Source organism: Lepus europaeus, chromosome 7 (assembly GCF_033115175.1).
Source record: "Lepus europaeus isolate LE1 chromosome 7, mLepTim1.pri, whole genome shotgun sequence".
Classification (NCBI taxonomy): Eukaryota; Metazoa; Chordata; class Mammalia; order Lagomorpha; family Leporidae; genus Lepus; species Lepus europaeus.
In genome coordinates this window covers 67,816,142-67,831,882 of record NC_084833.1, presented here as the reverse complement: position 1 = coordinate 67,831,882, position 15,741 = coordinate 67,816,142, and the positions used below count along the sequence as shown (strand labels likewise).

Genomic DNA, 15,741 nt, shown 5'->3' with positions numbered 1-15,741 from the left:
GGCCTCAGTTTCCCTATCTTTGAAAAGAAGAAGTTGGACTGGCTAATGTTTAAGTCTGTTCCTAATTTAAAATCATTCATGCTGCTGTGCATAGTAAAACGTTGGACTGTTTTAGTAGTCTTCTAGGAGTATTTGAGGAACCAGGAGAAATTTGGTGTCCTATTAGTGCCATTTTAAAAGTATGTTAGGGTGCATGTACTTGAAATTGTTTCATATGCAAATATACTGAGAAGAGTGCTTTTCTTTTTCTTCTAGGACCGAGGATTTGTGCATATTCATACCCCAGTAATCACATCCAATGACTGTGAGGGGGCTGGAGAACTTTTTCAAGTTGAAGTAAGTTGTACTACCCATCTGAAGAGATATGAGTGTGTTACTGTTTGATATTTTCTCCTGAGGGCTTGCTTTAACTTAAGAAGTTCTGAGGACCAAAAACTATGAGTAGAACCTGAAATTGTCAGCAGTAACGCTAAAAAAAAAAAGTGTAGAAAATTCATACTTCTCTGATGTCCTCTCCTACCTGCCATATCACTTACACTGTGATTGAATAAAGTGAACTTTTATTACTCCATTTGCTTTTCTTAAGTCACTGTGAATCAGTGAACTAGAGAAATTTGTAGGAATTAATAAGGATTTGAATATAAATTTTTGTGCACATTCAACCCCCGTTAATGTGTTTGGACTTAAGTCCCTTTCTTTTTTCTTTTTTTGGGTGAGAATTTATTTGTTTCAAAAGTAGAGTTTGGCTCAACAACACCCACCCCAAAGTTCTCTCAATGGCTAGGATAGAGTTGGGCCTGGAGCAGAAGCCAGGTGTGGGAACTCTATCCGTGTCTCCTACATGAGTGGAAGGAACCCAGGTGGCTGCCTGAGTCATCACCACTGCCTTCTGGGGTCTACATTAGCAGGAAGCTGGAGTCAGGAGCCATAGCTGAGTACCCACATACTCTGATGTGGGTATTTGGGCATCTTAACAGACAACTTAATGGCTAGGCCAAATGCCTACCCCAGGTTTGTGTGTGTGTGTGTGTGTATTTATTTCAAAATGTATTTATTTATTTGAAAGGCAACGTTATAGAAAGGGAAAGGAAGAGGCACAGAGAGAATCTTTTATCCACTGGTTCACTCTCCAAATGGCTGTAACAGACAGGTCTAGGCCAGGCTGAAGTCAAGAGCCAAGAACTACATCTGGGTCTCCCACATGAGTAGAGGGGCCCAAGCACTTGGACCATCTTCTGCTCCTTTCCCAGGCCATTAGTAGGGAGCTGGATTGGAAGTGGAGTGACCAGGTCTCGGGATGCAGGCATTGCAGGCTGTGGCTTAACCTGCTATGCCACAATGCCAGCTTCTAGCAGTCATATTTTGAGCTCCCAATGTGTACTAGGCATTGTTAGCTTGCCCTTATTTTGGGTGAGAAAACATTACCAGTTTTTTTTTGTTTGTTTTTTGTTTTTGTTTTTTTAAGATTTATCTATTTGTTTGAAAGGCAGAGTTACAGAGAGGCCGTGGCAGAGGCTGAGGCGGGGTGGGGGGGGTGGAGGTTCACTCCTTAGATGGCTGCCAACAGCTGGAGCTGGGCCGATCCTAAGCCATGAGCCAGCAGCTTCCTCCAGGTCTCCCACTAGGATGCAGGGGCCCAGGGACTTGGACCATTTTCCACTGCTTTCCAAGGCCATAGCAGAGAGCTGGATCGGAAATTGAGTAGCTGGGTCTTGAACTGGTGCCCATATGGGATGCTAGCACTGCAGGCGGCGGCTTTACCCACTATGCCACAGTGCTAGCCCACCAGTTTTTCTTCTAAGCGTTTGAAAGCTTTTGAATTTACCAGTTTCACAGCTATTTCAAATTCTTGGCCAGTAGTATAATAATGTTGAAGAGTGGTACTTTTTTATTTTATTTATTTATTTACTGATTATCTCTAAAAGTCAAGATTCTTGTTTATATATTTGATGTATTCTACCAACTGATAAGATATATATAACTGCTTTCTCTAATTCAGTGCTTTCTTACTTATGATAATAATACTGCTTGTTTCTATTACTGAACCCAGGTATTCAATGAGAGAAGTATCTGACTTGTTGGGGTCATTAAGAATAAAAAATACTATCTTTCTTCATATATGATTTGAAGAAATCTTGATAATAATTAGCCTTATACAAAGAGAATATAAATGCCTTGTTGAACATCAAAACTGCAAGTATTGGCATCTATATATATGAATTTGAAGAAGACAGCAAATGACAAAGTAACAATTTATTAATTCTAAAAAATACTTTCTCCAAGTATTTACCTTGTTTATTTTAAATTTTTTAAGATCTGTTTATTTACTTGAAAGGCAGCATTACAGAGAGGGAGAGGCAGAGAGAGAGAGAGGTCTTCCATTTGCTGGTTCCCTCCCCAAATGGCTGCATCTGCTGGACCTGGGGCAGTCTGAAGCCAGGAGCCAGGAGCTTCTTCCAGGTCTTGCACAGGGGTATAGGGGCCCAAGCTCTTGGACCATCTTCCAATGCTTTCCCAGGCGCATTAGCAGGGAGCTGGATCAGAAGTAGAGTATCCAGGACTTGAACTGGCACCCATATTGGATGCCAGCGCTGCAGGCAGTGGCTTAACCCGCTGTGCCACAGTGCTGGCCGCTACCTTGTTTATTTTCTCTTTGTACCTTTATGCTTCTGAATATTGAAGTTAAGAGAAATTCCCCTCATTAAATACATTTTATAATCCCTTAATTTAAACCATTGAAATTTAACAAATAAATGAAAACAAAAGAAAATTATAATTTGAAATAATTTTTAAGTAAAATTACTTGTAATTATTAAAAGTACCCAGTTTAAACAATTTTAAAAGTCCTTAACAGGGTCGGTGTTGTGGTGTAACATAAAGCCACTGCCTGCAAGGCTGGTGTCCCATTTGGGTGCTAGTTCAAGTCCCAAATGCTCCACTTCCCATCCAGCTCCCTGCTAATGGCCTGTGGAAAGTAGCGGAGGATGGTCAAGTGCATGGGCCCCTGCACCCATGTGGGACATCCAGAAGAAGCTCCTGGCTCCTGGTTTCAGCCTGGCTCAGCCCTGGGCATTGCAGACATCTGGGGAGTGAACCAGCGGATGGAGGATCTCTTTCTTTTTTTTTTTTTATTTTTTTTTTATTTTTATTTTTTTTATTTTTGACAGGCAGAGTGGACAGTGAGAGACAGAGACAGAGAGAAAGGTCTTCCTTTTTTGCCGTTGGTTCACCCTCCAATGGCCGCCGCGGTAGCGCGCTGCGGCCGGCACACCGCGCTGATCCGATGGCAGGAGCCAGGTGTTTATCCTGGTCTCCCATGGGGTGCAGGGCCCAAGGGCTTGGGCCATCCTCCACTGCACTCCCTGGCCACAGCAGAGAGCTGGCCTGGAAGAGGGGCAACCGGGACAGGATCGGTGCCCCGACCGGGACTAGAACCCGGTGTGCCGGCGCCGCTAGGCGGAGGATTAGCCTAGTGAGCCGCGGCGCCGGCCGGAGGATCTCTTTCTTTCCCTCTCTGTCTTTCTCTGACTTTTAAATAAATAAATCTTTAAAAACAAACCAAAAAAAAAAAAAAAAAAAAACAGTCCTTAACAGTGATGCATTTGGAGATGAGTGCTTTACAACTAGGCACATCCCCTAAGCAGACCTGGAGGATTAGGTCTTGTGAGCAAGTTTTCTGGCTTCTGCATAACCCAAAGCAAGTACCAGGTGGGTAGGAATAAAAAAAGAAGAGAACAAATAGTACTTCTGAAGCTTTAAAGATTTGTTCTGTGTTTGTTTTTTAGGTCATAGTGGAATTAGACTTGGCTATTCAGAGGACCAGAATGCTCTTGATTTCGTTGATCCTGGGCTCTTGCATCAGGGTCTAGATCAGGTTTCATTGTGTGATCTGTTGTTCTTCAACTATTCAGACTTGGCTTTTGGAACTGCCAACCCTCTTTCCTTTGAAAGCAGTGCTCTTTTCTTTTCTTTTCTTTTTTCTTTTCTTTTCTTTTCTTTTCTTTCTCTCTTTCTCTTTCTGTCTGTCTCTCTCTCTCTCTTTCTCTCTTTCCTTCTTTCTTTCCTTCCTTCCTTCCTTCTTTCCTTCTTTCTTTCTTTCTTTCTTTTTCTTTCTTTACCTCCCTCCCTCCCTCCCTCCCTCCCTCTCTCTCTCTTTCTTTCTTTCTTTCTTTCCTGCTTGCTTGCTTGCTTATTTATTTATTTATTTATTTATTTCAAAAACAGAGTTAGAGAGAGAGAGAGGTCTTCTATCTGCTAGTTCACTCCCCAGATGGCTGCAGTGGCTGGAGCTGAGCTGATCCAGAGCCAGGAGCTTCTTCTGGGTCTCCCACATGGGTGCAGGGGCCCAAGCACTTGGGCCATCTTCTGCTTTCCCAGGCTCATTTGCAAGGATCAGAAGTGGAGCAGCCGGGAATCAAACTAGCAGCCATATAGAATGCTGGTGCTGCGGATTGGGGCTTTAACCCATTGCACCACAGCACTGGCCCCCCAGCAGTGCTCTTACTCACACCTCAAGCGTCTCTGTACTTCCAAGATTCATTTTGTTAATTTCTTTCTGGCTGTGTGTAGAGGCATAGAAATTTGAATCTTGACACCTAGTTTGATCTCTCTCTTACACACCCATCCACCCACACATACACACACATGTTTATATACATATGTTAATGGTGTATTTATTTATTTGATAGAGCCAGAGAGAGAGAGAGAAATCTTCCACCCACTGGTTCACTCCCCTGGTGGCCACAACAGCCAGGCCTGGGCCAGCCTGATGCCAGGAACCAGGAACTACATCAGGGTCTCTCACATGGCAGGGGCCCAGGCATTTGGGCCATCATCTGCCTTCCTAGATGCATTAGCAGGAAGCTGGTTTGAAAGCAGAGTAGCCAGGACTTGACAGCACCATGATATGGAATGCTTATGTCATTAGCAGCTGCTTAACCCACTGAGCCACGATGCTGGCCACAGGCTTATATTTAAATTCTTCCTTCTCTTAAAGGTGCTCTCTTTCTCCCTTACAACAATGAACTATCCTTAACTATTTAAAGATAAGGATGCTTAGTGCCTATTCAGGTGTAAGGGCAGCTGTAAGAGTTCACCTTGAAAAAACACAGTAAGAGCATACACTTCAAATACTCTTGTTGAAAAGTACATACATACACTATGATTTTGATTTTCTTTCCTTCTGGCCCACTTCCTGCTTTAAGACTTTGGATATTTGTTGAAGTTTGGGTACTATTGAATACATACATAGTTGCATTCCAGGCATTCATTTGTTATTCAGCAGACATTTGGTACCATCTCTGTTCAAGATGCTGCACTAAAAGTCAAGGGAGTCATAAAGGTATAGCTGAGATTCTAGCCTATAAAGCTAGTGAGTTGCCAGGAGTTGATAAAGGATGGAGCATGCTTTTCATTCACTCTTGATCCTACTTACCCTACAGTATTACTTGTTTGCATGATTGGTCCTCTTTGTCTTATAGCACTAGCAGAGTTTGCAAAATTATGTTGCGTCCTTACAGTTGTGGCCTAACTACAGATGGTCTCCAACATGATTTTCAGACTCTGCAATGGTGAAGAAGTGACACTCATTCAGTAGAGATTGTAGTTTTGAATTCTGATCTTTCCCTGGGCCAGCAATCTGTGTGATACAATGCTCTCAAGGTGCTAGGCAGTTCCCAGTCAGCCATATGAGGACCAGAGTAAACAACCCATACTCTACAGTGTGACTGATCTACCATGTTCAGCATATTAGGTGTATTAAGTCCATTTTCAACTAAATGAACATGTTCTCAACCTAAAATGGATGTATCTGGATATAGCCCCATTGTAGGTCCAGGAGGGTCTATAGTTTGTCCCTAAGAAGATAAAGAGATAGGCCGGCGCCACGGCTCACTAGGCTAATCCTCCTCCTGCAGCGCCGGCACACCGGGTTCTAGTCCCGGTCGCTCCTATTCCTGTCCAGCTCTCTGCTGTGGCCCAGGAGTGCAGTGGAGGATGGCCCAAGTGCTTGGGCCCTGCACCCGCATGGGAGACCAGGAAAAGCACCTGGCTCCTGGCTTCAGATCAGCGCATTGTGCCGGCCGCAGCAGCCATTGGGGTTTGAACCAATGGAAAAGGAAGAGCTTTCTCTCTCTCTCTCTTTCTCTCTCTCTCTCTCTTTCTCTTTCTCTTTCTCTCTCACTCACTCACTCTCACTGTCCACTCTGCCTGTCAAAAAGAAAAAAAGAAAAAAAGAAAGATAAACAGATTGATTTAATAATTAGAATTGTAGCAGTGACTACAGAAGTTATTGGGAGACTAAAGTGAAACTTTTTATATAATCATTTGAGATTACATTGTTACCAATTAGTAGTATGGAATCTAGGGGAAAATTTATCAGTGAGGGACTGACTTGAATAGAAAAATCTTGAAAAAGATTATGTTAACTTGACTGTACCTTAGCGATGATGTTCTGTGTAAGCAGAACAGTGTGAAAACAATCAGAATCGAAATGAGCAAGGAATTTATATTAGACTCCATGTGGACAGATTAGAAGACTCATGTTGGGGGAAATCATAGAAAATAAAGTTGGATAGCTTTAGGAAGGAATGAGGAGATAGAGTATGTTTTTTTTTTAAAGTTTCATTGAGACATTTCATATACCATCAAATTTACCCACTTAAAATGTACTGTACAATGGTTATTAGTATATTGTGCAGCCAGTCACCACGATGTAATTGGAAGATATTTCCATCACTCCATAAGTGTTATATGCATTAGCAGGCCCTAGTTATTCCTATTTCCAGCTCTAACTAACCACTAATCTATTTTCTTTTGCTTTTTTAAGAAGGAAGATTTTGAAGGGGATTTTTTTTTTTTTTTTTAATTTGAAAGGCAGTGTTACAGAGGGAGAGATAGAGACAGAAGAGAGGTCTTCCATCTGCTGGTTTACTGCCCAAGTGACCACAATGGCTGGAGCTAAGCTGATCCAAAGCCAGGAGCCAAGAGCTTCTTCCAGGTCTCCTACGTGGGTGCAGTGGCCCAAGCACTTGGGTCAATTCTGCTGCTTTCCCAGGCACATTAGCAGGGTGCTAGATGAGAAGTAGAGCAGCTAGGACTTAAACTGATGCCCATAGGGGATGCTGGCACCTTAGATAGCAGCTTAACCTGCTACGCCACAGCACTGGCCCCCACTAATCTATTTTCTATAGATTTGTCTCTCCTGAAACATTTCATAAAAATGGAGTCATATAACATGGTCTTTTGTGACTGGCTTCTTTAACTTAGCATAGTGCTATTAAGGTTTATCCATGTTGTAGCATTTATCAATGCTTTATTCCCTTTCATATCCAACTAGTGTCTCATTATGTGAATGTACCACATTTTGTTTATCTGTTTATCAGTTGATGGATATTTGTGTTATTTCTACTTTTTGGCTGTTATGAATGCTGCTGTACACATTTGCAAAATTTTCTGTGGATAAACATATGATTTCATTTCTCTTGGGTGGAATTTCTGGGTCATAGGGTAGCTATGCTGAACATTTTGAAAAACTGCCAGACTGTGAAGGTATTTCAAAAAGATCCTCAAAAAATGCACCTGAGGGTGAAGCAAGGATCCAGGAACCCAGTGCAGATTTCACATAGGTGGCAGGGACCTAATTATGTAAGCCTTCACTATTGCCTACCAGGGTTTGCATTAATAGGAAGCTGGAGTCAGGAGCTGAAGTAAACCCAGGTACTCTGATGTGTATCCTAACCAGCATCTTTACCACTAGACTGAACACCCACCCCTAAACTTAACTTTTAATTCTGTATTTCCAGGAACTTTTTTAAAGACCCTTGTATTTTCTGGAGTGATCATGCCATTTTACCACCAGCATGTGTGAAAGTTCCAGTTCACCGTGTCCTTGCCTACACTTGTTACTTTTGATTTTAGTCATCCTTTGGCTTTGATGTCCATCTCCCTGATGACTAAGGATGCTGAGCACCTTTTCCTACACATACTGACTCTTGTGTATCTTCCTTAGAAAAACATCTGTACTGGGCCAGCGCCGTGGCTTAACAGGCTAATCCTCCGCCTTGCGGCACTGGCACACCGGGTTCTAGTCCCGGTCGGGGCGCCAGATTCTATCCTGGTTGCCCCTCTTCCAGGCCAGCTCTCTGCTATGGCCCGGGAAGGCAGTGGAGGATGGCCCAAGTGCTTGGGCCCTGCACCCACATGGGAGACCAGGAGAAGCACCTGGCTCCTGGCTTCGGATCAGCGAGATGCGCCAGCCGCAGCAGCCGTTGGAGGGTGAACCAGCAGCAAAAAGGAAGACCTTTCTCTCTGTCTCTCTCTCTCTCACTATCCACTCTGCCTGTAAAAAAAAAAAAAAATCTATACTAGTCCTTTGCCCACTTTTTAATTGTGTGGTTTTTTGTTATCGTTGAATAGAAGTTTCTGTATAAACTCCATTATTCGAAGATTGATTGTGCTTTTTTTTTTTTTAAAGATTTATTTCTTTGAAAGGCAGAATAACAGAAAGAGGCAGAGACTGAGAAAGACATTTTCCATCTATTGATTCACTACCCCAAATGGCTGTGACAGTCAGGGCTGAGCCAGGCCAGGAACTCTATCTGTATATCCCACGTGGGTCAAAGGGTCCAAGAACTTGGACCATCTTCTGCTTTCCTAGACACATTAGCAGGCAGCTGTATCAGAAGTGAAGCAGTCAGGACTTGAACCCGTGCTCTAATATGAGTTGCAGCATTGCAGGCCATGGCTTAAACCACTGTGCCACAACACTGACAATGCACTAGTTTCAGCAAAGTCCTGGGCATAAATCCCTCCACAAACTGATGTAATCAGTTTCAGACCCCTTTTTGGGGATAGTTCGAAGTTCAGTGTTTTGATAGTTCCAAGGTCGGTGTTTCTTACCCCATAAGGGCTCTTCACAGTTTTCTTTCCAGAAAACTGACAGGTCTACGGTTTAGCCTTTATCTCCAGTGAATCTATCTCAAGTTGCCTTCATCACAAGCACACTGTTTTGGAGAGTACGCTCCAGGTGCCTTTCCACACTCTGTTGCACATGAAGTCACCTCCTTTAGAGAGTTGGGCCTCTGTTTATGGCCTGTTTTTCCATCCAGGCAGAATCTCTGAGCCACGCCTGTCAAGCTGGAGACAGGGACAATGGATGTTTCTCTCCAATTGACCTCCTGACTTAGGAGTTCAGTGTTTGGTGGAGGGGGTAGCAGCATACCCAGGTGTCATTGTCTTTCCCTCCTGACATGGAACCCACAGCCTGTGGGCTAGGGTGCAGGAGTCCTTTAACTGAGAACAGGGGCATAAACAGAGACCCCTGTGTGGGTGGCTGTCAGTCTGGTGTGTGTGTCTGTCATGCTGAGCTGTGAAGGGGAAGGAGAGAATAGACCTAGTTGAGACCCCACAGACTCTATCCTTACCAAATGTTAGTGACTTTTCTTGAATAGGTGTTTCTTCATTTGTTGTGTACTCTTAAGGTCATTTCCAGATACTGTAGGGGTAGAGAACTTTTTTTCTGTCTAGGGCCTTTTGGGTGCTTATAACATCATTCGTGGGCCATATAGAATCATCAGCTTAAAAATTAGCCTGCTATAGATTTATCAAATTTCGAGTCCCACCTGTGGTTGCCATAAGCAGGAGCAGACCAAATGCCTTATGCAGGCCTTATGCCGCCCATGGACTGGATATTTCCCACCCCTGATTTAAATGGTTGGTGAGAGAGAGGTTGTTTTTGTTTTCTGTAACTTTGGCCATTTCACTGAGTAGTCGGTCTAAGAAGCTCCCCCCACTCTCATGCCAGAAAGTGGGGGAAAGGCAAGTCACACTTTGACTCCTTTTCACCAGAACGATCTTCAGTTTCCTCACTTGAAAAATGTGAATACTACTATGCTTATAGGTTATAAGGATTAAGTGAATAACACGTATGAAAACTTTAAAATGCTAATTGAAAATAAGGAAAACTTGGTATGCAGGAGCAGGCTGGTGTAAGCACATTTTCTTTTCCAAACTGTTGTACCTTCTAGAGAAATATAACAAGAAATTACAGGACCTCAGAAACTTGGGTGGTTGCAAAGTTTTATAGCTAGGTTATTTATGGCATATATCCCTTGGGTTCTGCCTAATTTTTTTTTTTTTTTTACTTTTTAAATACTCTTACTTATTTATTTTTAAACTTTTTAGATGGTATATGGGCTAACTCGGTTGAAACCTCTTCTGAAAATGACAGTTTTTCAGCTAATATTGATAGGAGTGCTTCCCTTCTTCCATCTGTTATTATACTTGTGTTCAGTCCCCTCAGCTCCTTTAACATTCAATTGTTCTTTAATGGTTTGTTGCAACTCAGTTTGCTTCCCCACCTAGAATGTGTAAAGCTCCCTTTTAACTGCTTACTAATATTTTCTAAAGGCTATTTTAACTTTGCAGCGCTTTTCTTCTTAAGACTAATAATTTTCTTTGCTGTTCAGGATGTCTGTTTCTATGCAGGTGGAGCATTTTCTGCATGACACTACAACCTATCTAGGGAGACAGACTGTCGGTACAATGTGCCCCGGGCATAGGGCATACTCTTTCGTGGCATTTGGATTTTTTTCAAGTATATATTTATTTTATTTATTTGAGATACAGAGAGAGAGAGAGAGAGACAGTTTCCATCCTCCAGTTGGACAGCAGCCAGGGCTGTGCCAGACAAAAGCTGCAAACTGGGAACTACAGTTGAGCTTTCCTTGTGGATGACAGGGCCTCAACTACTTGAACAATTACCTGCTGTGTCCCAGGATGCACGTGAGCAGAGAGCTGGAATCAGGAGTGGAGCTGGGACTCAAACCTCAGTCCTCTGGTAAGGAATGTAGGCATTCAACTTCCCCTTTACTTGTGACTCCCAGCCACCCAGATCTCCATGATTATCTGTTTCCTACCTCTTCATCCAGAGGTGTTTTATTTTTACACAGGACATATGTATCTTTTTGTACATTTAATTTTTACACAAATGGTAGCTTACTGTTCACCAAGGTTCTACCTCTGCTCTTTTCATCTTTTGGTACCTCTTTTTGCTTCTTCCAAAAATCTCCCCCCCTCCCCACCTTGGGGCCAGCGCCGTGGCGCACTTGGTTAATCCTCCGCCTGTGGCGCTGGCATCACATAGTGGCCCCGGGTTCTATCCCTGTTGCTCCTCTTCCAGTCCAGCTCTCTGCTGTGGCTCGGGAAGGCAGTGGAGGATGGCCCAAGTGCTTGGGCCCCTGTACTGCATAGGAGACCAGGAAGAAGCACCTGGCTCCTGGCTTCAGATTAGCGTAGCTTTGCCATAGCAGCCATTTGGGGGGTGAACCATTGGATGGAGGACCTTTCCCTCTCTCTCTCCCTCTCTCTCACTGTCTAACTCTGTCAAATAAATTAAAAAAAAAAAAAGATTTAAAAAAAATCTTCCCCATTGTTTTAAAAGTACATGCTATTCCCTTGTATTGGTGTAAGCATTTTAATATATTTAACCTATTCTTTTACTGATGGAATTTTTACTGTTTCTAGTCTTTTAAAGCTATTGTGAATAACTCTACATAAAATATTATTACACACTATTCATTTTGCACATGAGTGATTACAGCTGTAGAATCTAAAACTTCATAAAGACATTTTGATAATTTTTTCTTAAAGGAGGTTGTACTAGTTTTTATTTGTCAGTATTAAAATCAATGGTCAGAATGTGGTATTGATTTTTTTCCAACTTTAATTTTATGTATTACTTTCTCAATTAAAAGTAAGGGAGAGAAAGAAAATGGCACACTAGATTAAGAGAAGCAAGGCTGACCTCAAAGGCTATTGTGCTTTCCTCTGCATTGTGTTTAGACTGCTTCCCTGTGAAGTGAGGATCTTGTGATTTAACACTATGGTTTAAAAAGAAAAAAAGAATTCCCTCATGACAGTGGACTAAAAGAACCCGCTGTTGCTTCTGTCCAGAAGGCCAAGCTCTTTCATCCATCCTGCGGTATCCACTATGTAGAATACATTCTTAATGCTCACAACCCATTAGCCACACAACTGAACTAAAATTGTGCTATTTGATTGATCCTATAAACATTTCTTAAGTCTCTTTTTCTGTAAAACATACTGTGCTACTGCTGTTTGACTTACGAAGTTAAAACATACTGTGCTACTGCTGTTTGACTTACGAAGTTATTTCTGTTTTGCCTTTCAGCAACATGAATTAAGATTTTTAAATGAAAAAGAAAAAACCCAAAATCCTACTGTAATAAATGCCACCAAAATTATTTGAATTTGAAAGCTAGCCATATTTTAAAAAATATTTATTTTAGGCTGGCGCCGCAGCTCATGAGGCTAATCCTCCGCCTGCGGCGCCAACACACTGGGTTCTAGTCCCGGTCAGGGCACCGGATTCTGTCCCAGTTGCCCCTCTTCCAGCCCAGCTCTCTGCTGTGGCCCAGGAGTGCAGTGGAGGATGGCCCAAGTGCTTGGGCCCTGCGCCCCATGGGAGACCAGGAGAAGCACCTGGCTCCTGCCTTTGGATCAGCGCGGTGCGCTGGCCACAGCGCAGCAGCCATTGGAGGGTGAACCAATGCTAAAGGAAGACTTTTCTCTCTGTCTCTCTCTCTCTCACTGTCCACTCTGCTTGTCGATATATATATATATATATATATATATATATATATATATATATATATATTTAATATACTTGAAAGCGTTACAGAGAGAGGTAGGGAGAGAGAGAGGTCTCCCATCTCTGCTGGTTCGTTCTCCAAATGGCTGCAGTGGCCAGAGCTGAGCCAATCCCCAGGAGCTTCCTTTGGGTCTCCCTTGTGGGTGCAGGGGCCCAAGGACTTGAGCCATCTTCCATTGCTTTCCCAGGACCATTAGCAGGGAGCTGGATCAGAAGTGGAGTAGCCAGAACTCCAACCAGTGCCTATCTGAGATGCCGGCACTGCTGGCCAGGGCTTTAACCTGCTGCACCGCAGCACCAGTCCTGAAAGCTAGCCATATTAAAAACATTGTAGATATTATAAGGATGCACTTTGTCAAATCATTGTAAATATAAAAATATTGCAAAATCTGAATCCACTTGTCTTGGGGCTCATTATTTTATAGTTCTTTTACATTGATTCTGATGCCAGCCTTTTTTTTTTTAATCTATTTACCAGGGCTGGTCTTGTGGTACAGCCTCCTGCAATGCCAGCATCTCATATGAGTTTTGGTTCAAGCCCTGGCTGTTCCACTTTCCATCTGACTCCATGCTGATGTACCTAGGGAAGCAACTGAGATGGCCAAAGTGCTTGGGCCCCTGCCACTGACATGGGAGACCTGGACGGAGCTCTAGCTCCTGGCTTCCATCCAGTCTTAGCCATTGCAGTCATTTGGGGGTAAACCAGTAGATGGGAGATCTCTTATTTCCCCACCCCACCCCACCCTGCCTTCTCTGTTTCTGTCACTCTGACTTTCAAATAAAGAAAATAAATCTATCTTGGAAAGACAGAAAGAGAAGTCTTCCTTCACTCTCCAAATGACTACAGTGGCCAGGGTTGGGCCAGGCTGAAGCCAGTTGTTTGGGACTCCCAGGTCTCCCACGTGGGTGGCAGAAGCCCAAGTGCTTGGGCCATCTTCTGCTTTCCCAGGTGCATTAGTAGGGAGCTTGATGGGAAGCAGAGCAGCCAGGACTTGAACCAGCTCCAATTTGGGATGCCAGTATCACCAACTGCAGCTTAACCCTTTGAGCCACAACCCTAGACCCTCATATTCCTTTATATATTATATGATCTTTGCAGCAACCCTTTGAAGTAGGACTCCGTTGGCCTTGAGGAGGGCAGAAACCATGTCTGTCTTGTATACTTTTGTTCAATACTTGGCTTATGTATAGATGCTCCATAAATGCTTGCTGACCATGCTAAACAAACAAACAAAAAAAGGAAGTGAACATTTGCCATAGTGGTTGAGATGCTACTTCAGATGCCCACATCCCATATCAGAGTGCTGAGTTTGAATCCTGGCTGTGCTTTTAATTCTAGCTCCCTGCTAAGGCTTACCCTGGGAACCAGCAGATAATAAATAGCTGAAGTAGCTGAGTGCCTTCCACCTGTGTGGAAGACCAAGATTGGCTTCCCAACTTAAGTCTAGTCCAGCCCAGGCTGTCGTGAGTTGAGGAGTGAACCATTGGATTGGCAGTCTCTGTTTCTCTCTCTCTCTCTCTCTCTCTCTCTCTCTCTGCCTTTCAAATAGAAAATACATAACAATTTAGAAGTTTTTTTTAAAGATTTATTTTCTTTATTTGAAAGGCAGAGTGACAGAGATGGAGGGAGAGACAAAGAAAAAAGGAACCTTCCATCTGCTGGTTCGCTCCCCAAATTGCTACAATGTTCAGGGCTGGGCGGGACTTGAAACCAGGAGCCTATAACTTCCATCTAGATCTCCCACATGGGTGGCAGGGGCCCAAGTACTTGGGCCATCTTCCTCTGCCTTCCCAGGTGCATTAGCAGAGAGCGGGATCAAAAGCAGAGCAGCTGGGACTGCAGTAGGGGAAGCTGGCATCCCAGGCAGCAGCTTAACCCTCTGTGCCACAATGCCACCCTTCCCCCACCAAAATTTTTTTAATGATAATAAAACGGGGTGAACATTTGGCTTAGTTGTTAGGATACCAGACTACCTAAGTTTGATACCCACCTCCAGTCCTGATTCCAGCCTCCTGCTGCTGTAGACCCTTCCATGGTTCATGTAATTGGATTCCTAACACCACTGTGGGAGGCCAGGATTGCATTTCTGCTTTAGTCCCAGCAGGGCACTATCACAGACAACTGAGGAGAGAACCAGCAAATAGAAACACATTCTTTCCCTACTCTTTCTTCTGGTCAAATACAAACATTCATTGATCGAATTACCTTTGTTTTTGATGAAGGAGCTGAGCTGAGAAAGATTTGTCAGAAGCCAGAGGAAGGGCCGAGCTGTACATAAAACAGAGCTGTTTGTCAGCAGTAAATGCTGCTGACACCCACCCCACTGACTTCTGAGGTCAGCCTTTGAAAAAGATAGCAGAACACCCACCAGGGTTCTGAAGTTAAGGAAGGCTCCATTTATTAGTTAACTGGCAACTCTTAAAGAATGACGCCTCACTGAAGTAAAGCATTCCTGCTGTGTCTTCCCACGCTTTTTATATTCCTTGGGGAAGGAGTGTAACGTTTACTGACAGCCTGCTGTTGGCAAACACTATGGAGTATTGTTCTTTTTTACATAAATAGCTAGTAATATTTAACTCATTTTATTAAATATTGAATATCAAATTATATAAGCTACATAGATAGTGTGTGGCCTATGTTTATACTGACTACTAAACTTAAAAACCAGATCATAGTACCTTTGTTTTTTTTCTTTTTTTCTTTTTTTTTTTTTTGACAGGCAGAGTTAGAGAGAGAGTGTGAAAGGTCTTCCTTCCATTGGTTCACCCCCCAAATGGCTGCTACAGCCAGCGTGCTGCGCCAATCAGAAGCCAGGAGCCAGGTGCTTTTTTCCTGGTCTCCGATGCGGGTACAGGGCCCAAAGACCTGGGCCATCCTCCACTGCCTTCCTGGGCCACAGCAGAGGAAGAGGAGCAACTGGGACAGAAACGGCGCCCCAACCATGACTAGAACCCGGAGTGCTGGCGCCGCAGGTGGAGGATTAGCCTAGTGAGCCGGGGCGCCGGCCAGTACCTTTGATTTTTAACTTTGTACCTTGCTCATCCCATCTTAATCCCTTTCCCACTTTGTT

The 15,741-nt window shown here is 43.4% G+C and overlaps 1 protein-coding gene across 5 annotated transcripts in view; it reads left to right on the top strand.

Moving 5' to 3' along the window:
- Window positions 1-15,741, top strand: part of NARS2 (asparaginyl-tRNA synthetase 2, mitochondrial) — a 149,435-nt gene that overhangs the window by 26,906 nt on the left and 106,788 nt on the right. For all 5 annotated transcript variants that reach the window (XM_062196777.1, XM_062196780.1, XM_062196776.1 and 2 more), the window contains exon 5: window positions 256-336. In XM_062196777.1, the coding sequence (XP_062052761.1) occupies window positions 256-336 (81 nt within the window). The remainder of the gene's footprint in view (window positions 1-255; window positions 337-15,741) is intronic.